Here is a 16756-nt window from a genome sequence, read left to right on the forward strand (position 1 = left end):
CTCTGGGTTGTCCCAGTGCACCAGCCCCAAGCATCCAGTATCGTGCATCTAACCTGGACTGGCAACTCGTTTCATACATGATATTATACATGTTTCAATGCCATTCTCCCAAATCTTCCCACCCTCTCCCTCTCCAACAGAGTCCATAAGACTGTTCTATAAGCTAAAAAGTTTTGTACCAAAGATCACATAGCTAGCAAGAGGCAGGAATCTGATTCTTGGTCATTCTCAGTTTAAACCCAGTGTTCTTTCACTGTGTTACGCTGCTACAGAGAATTTGTCTAATTTTTAAGAGCAAAGAGTCTTATAGAAACGAAAGGAGGTAAAAATAAGTAAAAATGAAAGGTCGATTACCTGTTTCGGGAGGCAGTAACCGAAAGCAGTTTTATCAGATTGACTTCTTTTTTAAAAAAGTTTCTTTTATTTATTTTTGGCTGTGCTGGGTCTTTGCTGAGTGAAGGCTTTTTCTCTAGTTGCAGTGCATGGGCTTTAGGGAGCACGGGCTTAGTTGCCCCGTGGCATGTGGATTCTACCCAGACCAGGGATCAGACCCGTGTCCCCTGCATTGGCAAGTGGATTCTTAACCACTGGACCACCAGGGAAGTCCCAGAGTGACTTCTGTTTGAAGTGAGCAGAGTGGCAAAGGCAGGGCTACTGGAATACATGTGGCTAATGATGGTGGCCAGTGTGTGAGCCTCTTTTATAAGCTGCTTGGTTTCCTTTGTGCCTGTCCCTTGGTGCTTTGGCAGCTGACCTGTTGTCTCTTCTGTCTAGGGTAAAGCCCATAGCTTGAAGCCAAGTGTGAAGGAGAAGCTGGTGGGCAGCCCAGTTCGCTTTTCTGAAGACGTCAGCCAGCGAGTCTACCTCTACGAGGGACTCCTAGGTGAGAAACAGACCGAGAAGGCCTCTTGCACAGGAAGGAAGCAGGCTTCAGCCAGGGAAGAGGGTGGCACCGGACAAGTAGCTGCGTGGCCGTTGGCTGATCTCAGTGCGGACATGAAAGGGCATTTTTATATCTGAAGCCGGCGACTGTCTGGGTCTGGAGAGAGGAAGGCAGTGGGAGAACGCTAGGAGAGACTGAAGTCCAGTATTAATCAACAGTCTCTATCTTTCTGTCTTCTTTTACTTCCTTGCTACCATGGTCCTTCCTGCTCACAAACTGGCAGGAAGGGACAAAGGATCGATGTGGGACCAGTTAGAGGACGCTGCTATGGAGACCTTTTCTATAAGTAACCACCCTTCTGTGTGTGCTGTTCATCCCTCCTCCTCGGGAGGGGCTGGGCCTCACTTGGAGGCAGCCGGGGCTGGTGGCAGGAATGCTGCATCTGGGGTGGCGAGTCTGATGTTTCCTTTGCTCTGGAATTTGTAAAGACTCCCTTCTTTGCTGGAAGTTACTCTTTATCTTAGTTTGGCAGCCGCCTTCTTTATATGTTATATAAGCCACTAAGAAACCCTCTCTTCCACACAGGCAAAGAGCGTTCTACTTTATGGGACCAAATGCAGTTCTGGGAAGACGCGTTCTTAGATGCCGTGATGTTGGAGAGAGAAGGAATGGGCATGGACCAGGGTCCCCAGGAAATGATAGACAGGTGTGAGGTCTATAAACCCTTGGAAAAGGCAAATTTGGCCCCTTCCCCGTTAACTCTGCATCCTCCCACCTGGGGGCTGACGTGTCCTGGTCTCCCGTTCAGGTACCTGTCCCTGGGAGAACACGACCGGAAGCGCCTGGAGGACGATGAAGACCGTCTGCTGGCCACACTCTTGCACAACCTCATCTCGTACATGCTGCTGATGAAGGTAGTGTCAGTTCTGCTTACATCCAGCTACTGCCAATGCTGAGGACAAGGCTTGTTCCTGTTGCCTGGATCCTGGGGCAGTCGAGAAGCAGTCAGGGCGTCCTGCTAGGGCCCTCTTCCTCACTGAAGGTCCGAGGCCTCTCTGCAGCTCATTTATCCCCTGCCCTGAAGCAGCCAGGCTGCTGTACAGCTGGGGAGTGCTGTAAAGGTGAGGGATGACGGTGTGCTGTTTGTTTCTTTTGAATTTTAAGTGGGCTTCCTTTGCTGAATATTTTTAGGATGCCTGTCGAACTCCCCAGAGGATTCAGTGGAAAGAATGTTTTTTCAAGTAGTAGATTCTGAAACCTTAGAAAGGATGCTCAGAATTTACTTTTCAGCACTAGTCCTTCATCATATTGACTTTCCCGTGGATGTAAAAAGCACTACTCATTGGAAAAGCAGTGAATGGCAGATTCTAGTTTGACTTGGTTATATTTGGTTTTTATAGCAGTGGGAGAGAACTGTGTTCCCAAGTAGAAGAGTCCTGTTCTGAAAGGACCTGGTGGGTAGAAGAGAGTTGTTTTGAGAATGAGTTCCTGAGTTTTTCCTCCGCCTGTTCTCCCGGCCTCTCTTAATGTGAAGACATGAGTTGATCCAGTGGAGAGAATACCCTGCAGTCACTCTTGGTTATTGAGGTTCTGTTTTGGCTTTCCAGGTAAATAAGAATGACATCCGGAAGAAGGTGAGGCGCCTGATGGGAAAGTCCCATATTGGGCTTGTGTACAGTCAGCAAATCAATGAAGTCCTTGACCAGCTGGCCAACCTGGTGAGCACGTCTCAGCCATTCTTCAGGCTCCTTCCATCGCACTGGTCAGCTGCCTAGGCGTGGGCCCTGAGGCCTAACGGAGAGGCTTCCCTGTAGCTCATTTCTTGGCTCAGATGTTTTCAGAATTCCTAGTTCTGAACATCGGAGAAGGCAATGGCACCCCCTCCAGTACTCTTGCCTGGAAAATCCCATGGATGGAGGAGCCTGGTGGGCTACAGTCCATGGGGTCGCTAAGAGTCGGACACGACTGAGCAACTTCACTTTCTCTTTTCACTTTCATGCATTGGAGAAGGAAATGGCAACCCACTCCAGTGTTCTTGTCTGGAGAATCCCAGGGACGGGGGAGCCTGGTGAGCTGCCGTCTATAGGGTTGCACAGAGTCGGACACGACTGAAGTGACTTAGCAGCAGCAGCAGCAGCAGCAGTTCTGAACATAGGGCTTGGCCTCTAGATGAGGCGTTTGCCCTTCTGTTCTGTGATAGGAGTCTCTGCACTGAAACCGTCCCAGTGCAGCCTTTTCAGCATCTGTGTGGTCTGTGGACCCTTGTGGATCCACAAGGTGAATCCTATTTTCTTGACAATACTGAGATGTTATTTCCTTTTTCACTGGGTTGACATGCACACTAATGGTTCAGAAGCAGTAGTGGGTAAAAACCGCTGGTGCCTTAATGCAGTGTAGACAGTGGCACCAAAGCATGCTGGCGGCCCCACCTCTGTACTCTCTCGGTTAGGAAGAAAATGAAAAGCCAGTTGACTTGCGAGTGTCCTCGATGAAGCAGTTAAAATCATCAGTTTTCTTAAATCTGACCATTGATGATACATCTTCCTAATATTCTGTGTGGCAAAATGAGAAATACACATAGAGCATTTCTGCCGCAAACCAAAATGCAATGATCATTTGGAGGAAAAGCAGTTTGTGACAATTTTAGCTGCACGGTGAACTGGCAGCTTTGTTTATGGGACATCATTTTCACTTGAAAGAATGACTAACAAACTATCATTGTTTGGACTTGGGTACTCAGCAGACTTTATTTATTTATTTATTTATTTATTTTTCTCAGCAGACTTTTGTGCTCAAAGCTTCCCAGTATTTTAAAGACTTTTCTAGTAAGATTGGTGATGGAATTAATGAATGTGATTTTTTTTATATTATGTCATGAAATGTGTCAGCACTTGAAAGAGCTTCATAACTTGAAAAACCAGTATTTTCCAGATGCTCAATGTGTGGTGTTGAAAATTCAACTAACCACTCCAAGTGTAACTCCAAGTGTCAAGCAGACAAATGGATTGCACTGTAGCAAAGTACAAAGTGTTCACTGATGTGTTTTCAGATCCCACATTGCAACTAAGCTTAAGAAACTACTTGAGGTTCTGGTACAGCATCAGAGAAGAATATACATATACATATGGAAAGCCTGGTAGAATACTCCTCCCTTTTCCAGATAGATATCTTTGAAGTCAGGTTGTCTTTAATATACCTCTGCCAAAGCAACATGTCACAATGGATTGAATGTAGAAGCAGATATGAGAATGCAACTATTTTTTAATAAGCCAAACATTAATGAAACTTGCAAAAATGCAAAATAATGCTGTTCTTCACTTTTTTTTGTTCTGAGAGATACAGTTATTTGAAAAGTATATGTTATGTATGTTACCATGCAGTGGATTTATTGTTGCACTCTTGTACCTAGTCGCTCAGTCGTGTCCAGCTCTTTGCGACCCCATGGACAGTAGCCCAGGCCTCTGTCCATGAGATTTCCTAGGCAAGAATACTGGAGTGGGTTGCCTATTTCCTCCTCCAGGAGATCTTCCCGACCCAGGGATCAAACCCGCATCCCTTGTGTCTTCTGCATTGGCGGGCATATTCTTTACCACTTGCACCACCTTATTAATGAATTACTAATTCCTTTTAAATGAATTGGGTTTCCCTGATGGCTCAGGTAAAGAATCTGCCTGCAATGTGAGAGACCCAGGTTCAATCCCTGGGGTTGGGGAAGATCCCCTGGAGAAGGGAATGCCTATCCACTCCAGTATTCTTGCCTGGAGAATTCCATGGACAGAGGAGCCTGGCAGCCTGTGCAATCTGTGGGGGTCACGAAGAGTTGGACACGACTGTGCGACTAACACATTAAATGAATTAATAAAAACTTAAAACTTTTGTCAATGATAATTTCTAATATGGTAAATATCTATAAATTTAACTCACAAAAACATAAGCTCTTGGGGGTCATCAATAATGTTAGAAGAATCCTGAGACCAAGAAGTTTGTGAACACGTCCATGGTGGCCAGTGGCCAGCAGATGGCGCTTCTCTGAGGAGACCGATAGGAATTGAATTGCTGAATGGGGGATTCTGGGCCCAGACTGCTGAAGGATCTCTCTTTCCTCAGAATGGACGCGATCTCTCCATCCGGTCCAGTGGCAGCCGGCACATGAAGAAGCAGACATTTGTGGTACATGCAGGGACAGACACGAATGGAGATATCTTTTTCATGGAGGTAGGTGCTGCTGGTTCATGCCCAGAGGGACATTTGAAAGTCACAAGAAACTCCTAGAACGGATGCCAGAATATTTTTCCCCACTTATTCATTTTCATGGTCCATTTATCATTAATTTTCAGTTCAGTTCAGTCGCTCAGTCGTGTCCGACTCTGCGACCCCATGAACTACAGCATGCCAGGCTTCCCTGTCCATCACCAACTCCCGGAGTTAACTCAAATCCATGTCCACTGAGTCAGTGATGCCATCCAATCATCTCATCCTCTGTCGTCCCCTTTTCCTCCCACCTTCAATCTTTCCCAGCATCAGGGTCTTTTCCAGTGAGTCAGTTCTTCGCATCAGGTGGCCAAAGGATTGGAGTTTCAGCTTCAACATCAGTCCTTCCAATGAACACCCAGGACTGATCTCCTTTAGGATGGACTGGTTGGATCTCCTTGCAGTCCAAGGGATTCTCAAAAGTCTTCTCCAACACCACAGTTCAAAAGCATCAATTCTTCAGCATTCAGCTTTCTTTATAGTCCAACTCTTAACATCCATACATGACTACTGGAAAAACCATAGCCTTGACTAGATGGATTAATTGTCAGGCTCTTATGCAAATAAGTAATGTAATAGACGATTCCCTGTCTTGTCTTTTACATATAATTGAGTAGATGATACGGTCACATTGTCCATAAGTCAGAACAACATGAAATGGTATACACTGGCAAGTCTTGTCTCATTCTTATCCCCTTCCACTCGGTTTTCCAACCACCTCACCCCTTCCTCTCGTAGGCAACCACTTTTATTTATAACCACTTTATGTCCTCCAGTGGTTTTCTACGCAAACACAATAAAATATAAACATAAATTCTTATTTTCCTACTCTTACATAAAGGTTCAGTTCAGTTCACTAGCTCAGTCGTGTCTGACTCTTTGCGACCCCATGGACTGCAGCACGCCAGGCCTCCCTGTCCATCACCAACTCCCAGAGTTTACCCAAACTCACGTCCATTGAGTCGGTGATGCCATCCAATCATCTCATCCTCTGTCGTCTCCTTCTCCTCCCACCTTCAATCTTTCCCAGCAAAAGGGTCTTTTCCAGTGAGTAAGCTCTTCGCATCAGGTGGCTAGAGTATTGGAGTTTCAGCTTCAATATCAGTCGTTCCAATGAACACTCAGGATTGATCTCCTTTAGGATGGACTGGTTGGATCTCCTTGCAGTCCAAGGGACTCTCAAGAGTCTTCTCCAACACCACAGACATAAAGGTAGCACTTCATATCTGCTGATCTGAACCTTTTTCTTTTTTTCCTTAAACATATCCTGGAGATCTTCCGTATCAGTAGAAAAACAATGTTCTCATTCTTTTTACAGCCGTGTGGTGTTCCACCATGTGACTAGACCGCACTTTATTTCGCCAGTCAGCATATATACACCCTTGGTTTTCGCCCAGGTTTTTATATTGTTAGTAGTGTGACTCTGGGTGATGCTGTGCCTGCTTCATTTCATGCGTGAAAGGAAGCTTCATCTAAGAGTTCCCGGAAGTGGGATAGCTGGGTCAAAGAGAAAATGCATTTATTGTTTTGGTTGCTGTGACTCTAAAGTATCTCTTAACATCCAGTTTCTCTTCCATGTTGCTGTTTATTTTGTTGGAAAGCATAGGCCTGTGGAGGGGCCATCTTACCTTTTAGGTTTTTTGCTGATTGCATCTCCTTAGTGTTGTGTAACCTGTTCCTCTGTCACTTGTGTTTGTATACACTAGCGGTTCAGTCTGGAGGTTTGTTCAGTTTTGGTTTCAGTATTTCAGAAGACTAGGTGGTCGCCTCGTATGGTCAGCTCTCTGCTTGTGGTCAGAGGGTTCACACGTGGGAATCTGGCCTCTGCTCTGCATTAGTTTTCTGATTTATGGTATTTTTTGTCGTGCAGAATTTTTTTTAACTTTTTTTGTAGTTGAATTAATTAGTCGTTTATTTTCTGGCTTCTGGATTTTAAGTCATAGCTATAAAAATCCTTTCTTAATCCAGTATTATGAAGGAAGTTGGCCACGTTTTCTTCATTTCTGTGTTTTTAATTCTAAAATGGCTAAGATTCTTTCTCAGTACTTTTAGGGGCCAAGTAAAGCTCCTCTGTAAAGCAGTGAGATTAGCTAACACCCTGTTGCCTTTTGGTTCAGTCAAATTTGATTTTCACAGTCACAGCTTTTTGAAGAGGTAATCTAGCAAACATTGGTGGGGTGTCTGCTCTGCAGCAGAAACTTACATGTGATGCAGCTCAGAAGGCTGTTGTGTTCATGTCCCCTTGAAGTGATAGAATTTGTCTGAGTGCCTGTTGGAGCTGAGGGCTACTTCAGACACCTGCAGCAGAGTAAATTTCTAAAGAGGATTCTCTGACGTGTAGGACCCACTCCCACCACTGTACAAGGAGCCTCAGACAAGGGCGGTGGAGCTTGGGGTGGGTCTGTCAACTCATAGATGCTCCGCCTTGTACTGCAAAGCATGGGTACCGCGCTCACTCTGTCAGCGCCTGGCTACTGTGAGGCTATCGGAGTTAACCGTTCTCAGCACAGGCTGCTGGCTGTGTGATCAGCTGGATAACAATTTGCAAAGACTTTTTAAAAATCACCTTTATTGCCTTTTATCTTAATTACAAAAGTAAGAGTATATGCTGGAAACGTTTCAAACCATGTAGAAGTGAATTAAGTAAAAAGTAAAAATTTTCTTTCACTTCCTGCCAATGCCATGTCTCAGAGGTAACCACTGTTAGAGAATTTGGTGTGAATCCCTTCAGATTAAAAAAAAAATGCGTATTTGTTTGAATACAGCTTACTATATGGAATTTTATTTCAGTGTTTCTAAAAGTGATACCAGATTACAAATATTATTATATAATTTGACTTTTTTCACTTAATGTATCATAGATATATCGATAGTATGTCTCCATATTATAGAAGTCTGTCTTTTTTAAATGGAGGCTCAACCCTTAGGTTTTCTCTGGATGTGCCATGATGTATTTAACTAGTCCCTCCCACTTTTTCTTTTTTTTTTTTAACAAGGATTAACTGGTTATCCTTGAACATAAATCTTCGCACAGTCACATGAGAATTTCTATAGGATAGATTCTTGGTGTGAAATTTCTGGGTCAAACTATGTATAAGATAGATGACTAAGGAGAGCCTACTGTGTAACACAGGGAACTCAATGCTTGCGGTGATCTAAATGGGAAGGAAATCCAAGAAAGAGGGGGTAGATCTATACCTACAGATGATTGACTTTGCTGTACAGCAGAAACTAACACAGCATTAGTAAAGCGACTATACGCCAATAAAAATTAATTAAAAAAAAAGACATTTCTGGATCAAGCTTACATACATTTACAACTTTTTAAAAGCTTTTCATTTTGCACTGGAGTGCAACCAGTTAATGATGTTGTGGTAGTTTTGGGTGGACAGCAGAGGGGCACAGCCATACAGACACAGGTGTCCACTGGGTACGTTTACAGTTTGATAGATTTTGCCATTGCCATCCCAAAGACTACACCAGTTACCCCTCCCCCAGCACTGACGAGTGTGACACGTCGCTACCTTTGTGTCTCTAGCCTAGAAATTGTGTGTTCTTCTCAGTGTCTTTTCCCCGCCGTTCTTTTAAAATCAGTTGTTTTCGGCTGCTCTGGGTCTTTGTTTCTGTATGGCCTCGCTCTAGTTGCAGCGAGCGAGGGCTGCTCCTCATGGCAGTGGCTTCTCTTTTGTCGCAGAGCACAGGCTCTAGGCGCACGGGCTTAGTTGCTCCGAGGCATGTGGAATCTTCCCGGACCAGGGCTCGAACCCATGTCCCCTGCATTGGCAGGCGGCTTTTTATCCACTCTACCACCAGGGAAGGCCCTACATGATGTTCTTAAAGGGTTATGCAAAGCAGAGTAGTTCTCTCCATCTTTCAGATCGAGAGAAGCACAGAGTTCAGCTACAGTAGAATTCAAGTTTCTAAATTCCCACTCAGCTACTCTGGCCCTTTTCTTCCTTGGGCTTTTGAACTCCAGTAAAGTCTTATGTAGGTAGATTAAACTGATAGTCGTGTGTTCCTTATTCTTTCACCCAGTTTTTAGGGAGCACACATTACAGCCAGGCACTCTGCTGGCTTTGCTGGCTTTGGGGTTGCAGTAGTGAATCAGGGAGGTAGGTCTCTGTTGCCCTTATAGGGTTGATAAGCCATTGGGAAAGTCAGGTAATTAAACACCCAGTGTCCTAAAGGATAATGAGCATTATGAGAGATTTCTGGGGGGCAGATGTCATGAGGATACACAGCAGAGGGCCTGGGCGTTGCGGGTGATGCCCAGAAGTGATCTTTGCGCTTAAGACTTGAAGAAGAGTTAGAACTTAATGGCTGGAGTAGGGGAGGGGAAGAGTGTCCTGGGGTGTTTGGGGCAGAATGGTGGGGTCTCACATCACACCTTCATTCCTGGCTCAGGCAGCTGGGGGGACAGAAATGCCAGTTACTCAAGGAGCTTAGAGGGAGGAGCTGCCCAAGAGATGTGGAGTCCAGGATGAGTTTGAGGTGCTGTCAGTGTGACACCAACACAGAGCAAGGTCAGGACTCAGGAAGACAAGTCTCCTATGCAGGAAGGTTTGAGGACCATCAGTATGGTCGTCAGAATTATTATTCTGTTTCCTACATCACAGTTGTATCATTGGTATAGCAGCTGACTCTTGGGTACTTTCTATGTGCCTGGCTTTATTCTGAGAATTTTATGCACATTAACTTACTTAATCTTCACAGTAACTCCATGAAGTTATAGCTGTCCCCATCTTATACATGAGGACATACAGACACGGATTAACTTGCTTAAGGTGACACAGCTACGTAAGGTGATAGCCGGAATGTAAACCCAGGCAGTCAGATCTTAGACCAGTGTTCTTACCCATGGTGCTGAACTGCCTCCTCCATAACTGAAGGCAGATGGACATATTCATTGGCCTGTGGGAGAACGTTGAGCAAGAAAGAGGAGGAGGAGAACTGTGGCCTGTGGAGGAGAACTTGGCCTTTTAATTTATACCATCCTGTGCTGGATAGTTTTTTATTATTGCATTAAGCAGTGTCCATGTGTCACTGGTGTAATTAATTTTTGAGAAGAATCTATGCAGAACTGGAGTTGAGCCAAGATTAGGAAATGTGTTCATGTCGCTTTTTTTTCCTCCTGGGTTAAGTCTGCCCCAGTCCCCTGCCTTTGTGCCCCATCACTAAAGAGATGATTCCTAAGATTGAAAGGTAGAGGCGGGAGATGGCCTCCGCACTTATCTCCAGAACGTGTGAGAGGCAGTCGACCCTGAGGTGAGGTGCGGGCCTCCTTCCGGGCCCACGAGTTCCTCTCATTGGCCTCTCCCCTTGCCAGCAACCCTTCCGGTGGACGCGTGCCCAGCCGTTCAGGGTCTGCGTCTCTGCCAAGTTAGGCTAAGTGTCGGGTGAGAACCCTGACCTGGGGGATGCTCCTAGCACCCGGTACATCTGTCCCGGGGGCGGGGCGGCCCACGGCGTGGCCCGGGGAGGAAGAGACCCAGGAGACCAGGGCTGCCGACCGCCCCGCAGGTGTGTGACGACTGCGTGGTGCTGCGCAGTAACATCGGGACGGTGTACGAGCGCTGGTGGTACGAGAAACTCATCAACATGACCTACTGCCCCAAGACCAAGGTGCTGTGCTTGTGGCGCAGAAATGGCTCCGAGACCCAGCTCAACAAGTTCTATACTAAGAAGGTACCTACCCGTGAGCTCCATGTGTCCGGGGCGGGGCAGGCGATGAGGGCCACACCTGGAGTTCCCTGCGGGGAAGGGACCCTTAAGGGAGCCACGCTGGCCTCCCCCACCACCATCCACATGCCTCTGGCTGTGGCGTGGGCCACATAAAGCTGCCTCCAAGGTCCAGGGTTCAGGGACAGAGGGGTGGGGCGCCCGGGGGCCTGGTCTGACCGGCCGGCCGCCCCCTGTGCCACAGTGTCGGGAGCTGTACTACTGCGTGAAGGACAGCATGGAGCGCGCCGCCGCCCGCCAGCAGAGCATCAAGCCGGGTGAGGAGGGGGCGGCCCCGGAGCCCATGCCTTCCGTTGACTTTCATTGGTGTTCATCCGCCCGGAGAGCCCCGCGGAGGTCACGGGCCTCGGGACTCGCCCCCTCCGTTAGCTGATAACGCCCCTTCCTTGCCGCAGGGCCGGAATTGGGTGGCGAGTTCCCCGTGCAGGACATGAAGACTGGCGAGGGGGGCTTGCTGCAGGTCACCCTCGAAGGGATCAACCTCAAGTTCATGCACAACCAGGTGGGTTAGAGTGGCAGCCTGAGGCTTCCAGCCCCGGCGCTGCAGGCGTCGTGTCCAGGTTCCCCCGCGAATGGGAGCCAGGCCTCCGGGGCTAGTGAGTGCATCGGGGCAGCTGGGCCAGAGGGCAATCCGAAGGGAGGGCGCAGGGACACTGGCTGCCCCCACCCGCGAAGCCGCGGCAGGGAGCCGTTGCAGGGGGCGGGGAGAGGGGGCCGCGCCCGCCCGTAGACTCAGCTCAGTGTGAGTGGGAGCGTCTGCCCGGCCCTTCTCTTGCTCCAGGGTGTGCTTTTGCTTGTGGTTTCGCTGTGAGTCTAGGCCAGCTGGTCCTCTTGTGTGCGCAGAGTGTGTGTGTGAATTCGCCTTTCCAACCTGCTGATCCTCCTTCCTGTTCTCTTCCTTCCTCTGAGCGCCCCACTCCGTCCCCTGCTCCGCAGACCCCACTCCCCCGCCCGCCGGCCCGCGACCCCAACGGGGAGCACTTCGGGATCCATCTTGCCCTCCCTGTGGTCCCACCGTAGGACCTGACCGTTTCTCCTCTTGATCTTCTAACACAGCATTACGTTTTCTCTCAGTGGACGCTCCTTAAGCTAATTCCTTTCTGAGGCCCGCGCGTCATCCCAGGTCCGTTCCCAGTCCTGGCTCTTCACACAAGTGCCTTCCCTCACCCTCCCGAGGCTCTGAGCCAGACCCGAGTGTGCAGTGAACACCTGGCCTCGGGGGCTCCCTCCCCGCTTCCATTTTAATTCTTCTTTCAGGACCCCCTCAGGGCAGCTCGGTGTGCTGGGGAGCAGCCCCCCGGTTTCCCGGCAGGGTACGTGCAGAAGCACGTTTACTATCGTCAGAGTAGTGCATTAAATAGTATACTCGAGACGCGAGGCTCCACCCGCAGAGGGTTTACTTAAGCGGTTTTCTGGACCATGAAGGCGCCAGCAGTTCTTGGGGACCAGGCTTCGGACTGCACTTGAGGGTTGCGGCCTCCCCCAGAGCCTCACCTTCCGAAGAACAGGTCTCAGTGAATGACCCCCGTCCTCCCCTTGGTCCGCCCCCGCCCCAGACCGACCTCCTGTCTAAGCGTTACACGGTGTGTACAGGCCGGTCTGTGGATTACGGCTTTGCCCCAGGAGGTCAGACCCTGACTCACTTTGAGATCCTGGCCTCGGGGCCCATCTTCCACCTCCTGACAGTCAGCTGGAGTGGACGACGCGGTGGTCCCCTGGTGGGACTCTGCTGAAGGGGGGAAAGCGTGGCCTTTGGAGTCAGGATGTACTCAGATTCAGATGCCAGCTGTTATCCTCAGGAAAAACCTTCCTGACCCTCAGTAGCCTCATCTGTGCAACATGGGTGATACCACACCTGTGCGGATGCCCCACCCCGGAGACACGAGGACAGACAGACAGACAGTGTGCGCAGACTCCCAGTAGGCTCTCCCGAGTGGTAGCTGTCACTGCCAGCACCACGCACTCCGGGGAGAACCTGGATCCTGTCTCACAGAAGATGCCCCCACCTCCCCCAGGACAGTGTGAGGAGAGCTTTGTGCGTGCCAGCCCTCTGCGCCGGAGGAGGACGCATGGCGGGGTAGAGCGCTGAGGGGCCGGGGCGGGGGCCCCGGGGTGCCGGGTCCTGCCAGCGCTGCCCTGGGCAGAGGGTGCGGGCAGGCAGCCCAGGCCGGCAGAGGGGCCTCGGGGTTGGCTTTGACCGTTGAAACTAACACCTTCCTTTCTCTCCCATGCTTTCTCCTCCGGCCAGGAGCGGAAGGTACTGCCCTTTCTGCTGTCTTTGCTTCTTGGCGCTTTTGAGCTGTGTGTGTGTGGGTTCTGGTGCCCTCCCTTTGGGACATAGGTTTCCGGTGTGGGCACGGGGCTACAGCTGGGAGAGGGGGCTCTGCGGGTGGAGGGGGAGCCTCTGGGCCTTACCGCTCCCTCCCTCCCTCTCTTGCAGGTTTTCATAGAGCTGAATCACATTAAAAAGTGCAATACAGTCCGAGGCGTCTTTGTCCTGGAGGAATTTGGTAATTACACTATTTTGCTCTTAGGTCTGGACTCACATGGCAGTAACTCAAACCTCGGAGCTCCAGAGGAGGGACTAGAGACAGAGAAGAAGCGCCTCTGCAGAGAGGTCAGGAGGAGCAGGAGCGTAGGGAGGATGAGAGAAGGGAGGCAGGAAAGCTAGCCAGTGCTGCCAGGGAACAGGCCCCAGAGCAGCGGCTTAACGCCGGCCCAGAGCTCTGCTGGTGCTCAGGGGGCTCCTCCAACCAGCACGCCTCCCCTGGCTGGGCCTGGCCAGGCGGAAGTCAGAAAGTCCTGGGGGCAGAGCGGCCCAGCCGCGCCCCCGCTCAGCTGTGCTCACGTAGCCGCCTCAGTCCCTCTAGCAGCCCAGTGCCTCGTCCAACTGCCCCGGGGCCACGCCAGGGTCCGTGCAGCCTCCAAGCCAGAGGAAGGCGCGCAGGGGCGCAGGCAGGCCTAGGGAGCCGGGAGCCAGGCTCACCCCCACACCCAGGGCTGAGCAGCATCTGGGTTCTCACCCTGGGGCTTTGAGTTCCTGCTGTGTTTGTGCTTCATTCTTTTGTGCCCCTCATCGCTGCTATGAAAACCTTCGTTCTCCAGCAGGTAAAGTGACCTCGCCGCGCTGCCTCCCCAGGCCCTGCCCGCCACCTCGGGCCTGGGTGGGCGGGCTCCCTTCGCCCAGGCCAGCTGCTCCCATCGCCAACCTTCCCTAACCTTCCCTCCACCCTCTTCCTTCCCCACGTCCTCCACCTGCGCTGGCTCACCGGTTCTGTACGCCTTCCTCTCTTCTGCCAGAGAGATGTTTCGGGGGGCGGGGGGGGGTCCTCTGGCTCAGGAGAAGGACCTGGGCTCCTTGTTCTACCTTGGACGAGTGTATTTACTCCCTGTTAACCCTGGGCCCCAAACTCCCCTCCCAGGGTCAGGAGGAGGAGGGGCCCTCTGGGGCATGATGCCCCCCACTTCTGGTCTCGGGGCTGGGATGGGGCTGAGGCCCGGAGACCCGCTTCCCTGCTCTGGCCGCGCAGCAGCCCCGCAGGGCTGGGGCCAGGGGTCTCAGTCTTGGCCCCTGGGCCGTGGACCTGTGTGTATCTTGCCTGACGCTCCCTGTCACTTCCCCCGGGTGCCGTCCTCGCCTGTCTCTTCTGCTCGGTGTGTCTGCTCCAGGGCCCTCTGACGCTCTCCCTCACACGGGCAGGCCTGGGCCTCTCCTGCCATCAGGGAAGGAAACTCCCGAGTCTGGTGGGTTTAGTGTCCCGCCCCCGCTTCATCCCGCCTCAGGAGCCTCCGTGTCTGGGCTGGGAGCACAGGGCATCTGCTGCCTTGACCGGAGGGTGGGGCTGGGCAGGGGGCTGAGCGCTCGGGGGTCCCAGCAAGGCGAGGCACAGGCTAGAAACTGCTCTTCTTCTGGCCGAAAGCTGGGCGCACCTGCCGTGGTCCTTGGGGGCCAGGACTGGAGTGGCGGCCAGCAGGGTCGAGCCGCAGCTGTAGAGCCAGGGGCCATTGCGGACCTCAGGGCGTCTGGGCCGGTGTCCCCTCGCAGGGGCTGGGTGAGGCCCAGAGGGGAAGGGGACCCTGTGCCGGGCGCCGCCGCCTGGGGGAGCGTGGCGTCATTGCTCTGAAGTGTTGAACTCTCTTGTTTTGTCTCTTGCCCGTCCGGTTGTAGTTCCTGAAATTAAAGAAGTGGTGAGCCACAAGTACAAGACACCGATGGTGAGTGTGCCGCCAGCCCCGCCAGCCGGTCTGCAGAGGGCTCCCAGGGCGACTCCGGCAGGAGGGGGGCGGGCCTCGCAGGGCGCGGGCGATGGCGAGTGGTTAAGGCGAGTGTGGTCTGGAGGCCAGAGGTGCCGCTGGAGTGGAGCAGGCCTTTGGCCCGGCAGAGGCGCCCGCCTCCCCTCCTGCAGCCCGCTCTGGCCTCGCGGGGGCTCTTCGGCTGGAGGCCTGGAGTCTCCCACTTGGCAGCCGTCCACGAGTGAGGATGGCGGGGCCTGCGTCCCCTGCGCTGACCTGGCTGGTTCTCTGCCCCCAGGCCCACGAGATCTGCTACTCCGTGTTGTGTCTCTTCTCGTACGTGGCTGCGGTCCGCAGCAGTGAGGAGGACCTCAGGACCCCGCCCCGGCCCGTCTCTAGCTGATGGGGAGGGCCAAAGGCTGCCCCTCGCTGCTGCCCTGGCACGATGCTGCCGAGCGCGCCAATGGCGTGTCCTCTGCCGGCCTCTCGCCGCAGCTCAGACGGCTCTCAGTGTGTGTGTGTCTCAGCATGTCCACGGGGCTGAGCTAGTCTCTCCCGCCTTTCCCTCCCCTCCCCCAGAAGACCAGCCTGCTGTCCCCTCGGGGCTCAAGGGTGAGTGTGTGTGTGTGTGTGCGTGCACACGCGTGTGCGTCTCGGGCCAGTGGCTCCCGAGATCGCACGAGGCCGCGGTGCGAGCCCCTGCTGCGTGCTGTTGAGCTGTCCGTTGTAGTTCTCGTCCGTGACATCGTGGGTCTTCAGGGCAGACCTGGCCTCTCCTCCCTGTGACCCAGCAGGCTCGTCCCCGCCCCCGGCGAGGGGTGGGTGAACATGGGAGGGGTCAGGGGCGGCAGAGCCAGCGGGGCCCGCCATGCTCCTCGGGCAGTTCCCAGGCCGAAGCTGCTGCCCGCGGGCACAGGCCTGCCTGGCGGCTGCTCCCACAGCCTCCCCCCGCAGCGGTCTGCGCCGACCCCCTTCGCTGCTGAGTGGCGAGTTCCCTGCGGCCTGCCCGCCTCGGTAGGAGACTCCCAGGGGCGTGGGCTGCCCCGCCCGGAGCTGGGTGGGGTGGGGAGGGGAAAGGCCATTTCGGACCCCACTCGTGTGTGAGGGCAGGCGAGCCTGGGAGTGGGCAGCAGGGGACTGTAAATATTTCGGCTCCACACTATTTATAGAAGGTGTACAGAGGTGTGAATGTGAAATAAACGTCCTGAACTCCCCGTGGGTTCCTGGCTGCCGTGCATTCAGTGAGGCCCCTCAGCCCTGTGCGAGGAGGGCCAGCCCTGGACTCCACAAAGGCACCTCCGCCAGAGGCAGTTGGGGAGGTGAGGCTGTGCCCGCCCCACCTTGCCCCGCCACCCGCTCCAAGGGGCGGTCCCAGGGTGGCTGTGCTCGAGTGGGCCACTAGAGGGAGCCGCCAAACTGGGCTTTGACAGGGAGCAGGGATTCAGTGGGGCTGGACAGAGACTGAGGCCTGGGCCTCAGCTCCCCAGAGAGGTGTCAGGACTGGGCCTCCCCCAGGGCCTGGAAACCAGGAGTGTCTGAGGCAGGGCAGGAGTCCTTGGACCAGCCTTCATGGAACTTCTTTTCTATACCGTGGAAAAACCACTCTATCAGAGGACCTCTGAAAGCTGCTGGCTTCCTCCTCCCAAAAGG

General features: G+C 52.5%; 1 protein-coding gene across 50 annotated transcripts in view; it reads left to right on the top strand.

The window, feature by feature from the left end:
* Nucleotides 1–16320, top strand: part of MADD (MAP kinase activating death domain) — a 40563-nt gene extending 24243 nt beyond the window's left edge. For 20 of the 50 annotated variants that reach the window (XM_061381365.1, XM_061381367.1, XM_061381368.1 and 17 more), the window contains 12 exons: nt 775–883; nt 1167–1229; nt 1469–1589; nt 1692–1797; nt 2491–2601; nt 4991–5098; nt 10655–10819; nt 11058–11130; nt 11269–11375; nt 13314–13383; nt 15042–15088; nt 15405–16320. In XM_061381365.1, the coding sequence (XP_061237349.1) occupies nt 775–883; nt 1167–1229; nt 1469–1589; nt 1692–1797; nt 2491–2601; nt 4991–5098; nt 10655–10819; nt 11058–11130; nt 11269–11375; nt 13314–13383; nt 15042–15088; nt 15405–15509 (1185 nt within the window). In that variant the 3' untranslated portion in view covers nt 15510–16320. The other 30 variants (XM_061381392.1, XM_061381393.1, XM_061381408.1 and 27 more) reach the window with 4 other exon arrangements.
* The last annotated feature ends 436 nt before the right edge of the window (nt 16321–16756 follow it).

The sequence above is a fragment of the Bos javanicus genome, chromosome 15 (assembly GCF_032452875.1).
Source record: "Bos javanicus breed banteng chromosome 15, ARS-OSU_banteng_1.0, whole genome shotgun sequence".
NCBI classification, from domain to species: Eukaryota; Metazoa; Chordata; class Mammalia; order Artiodactyla; family Bovidae; genus Bos; species Bos javanicus.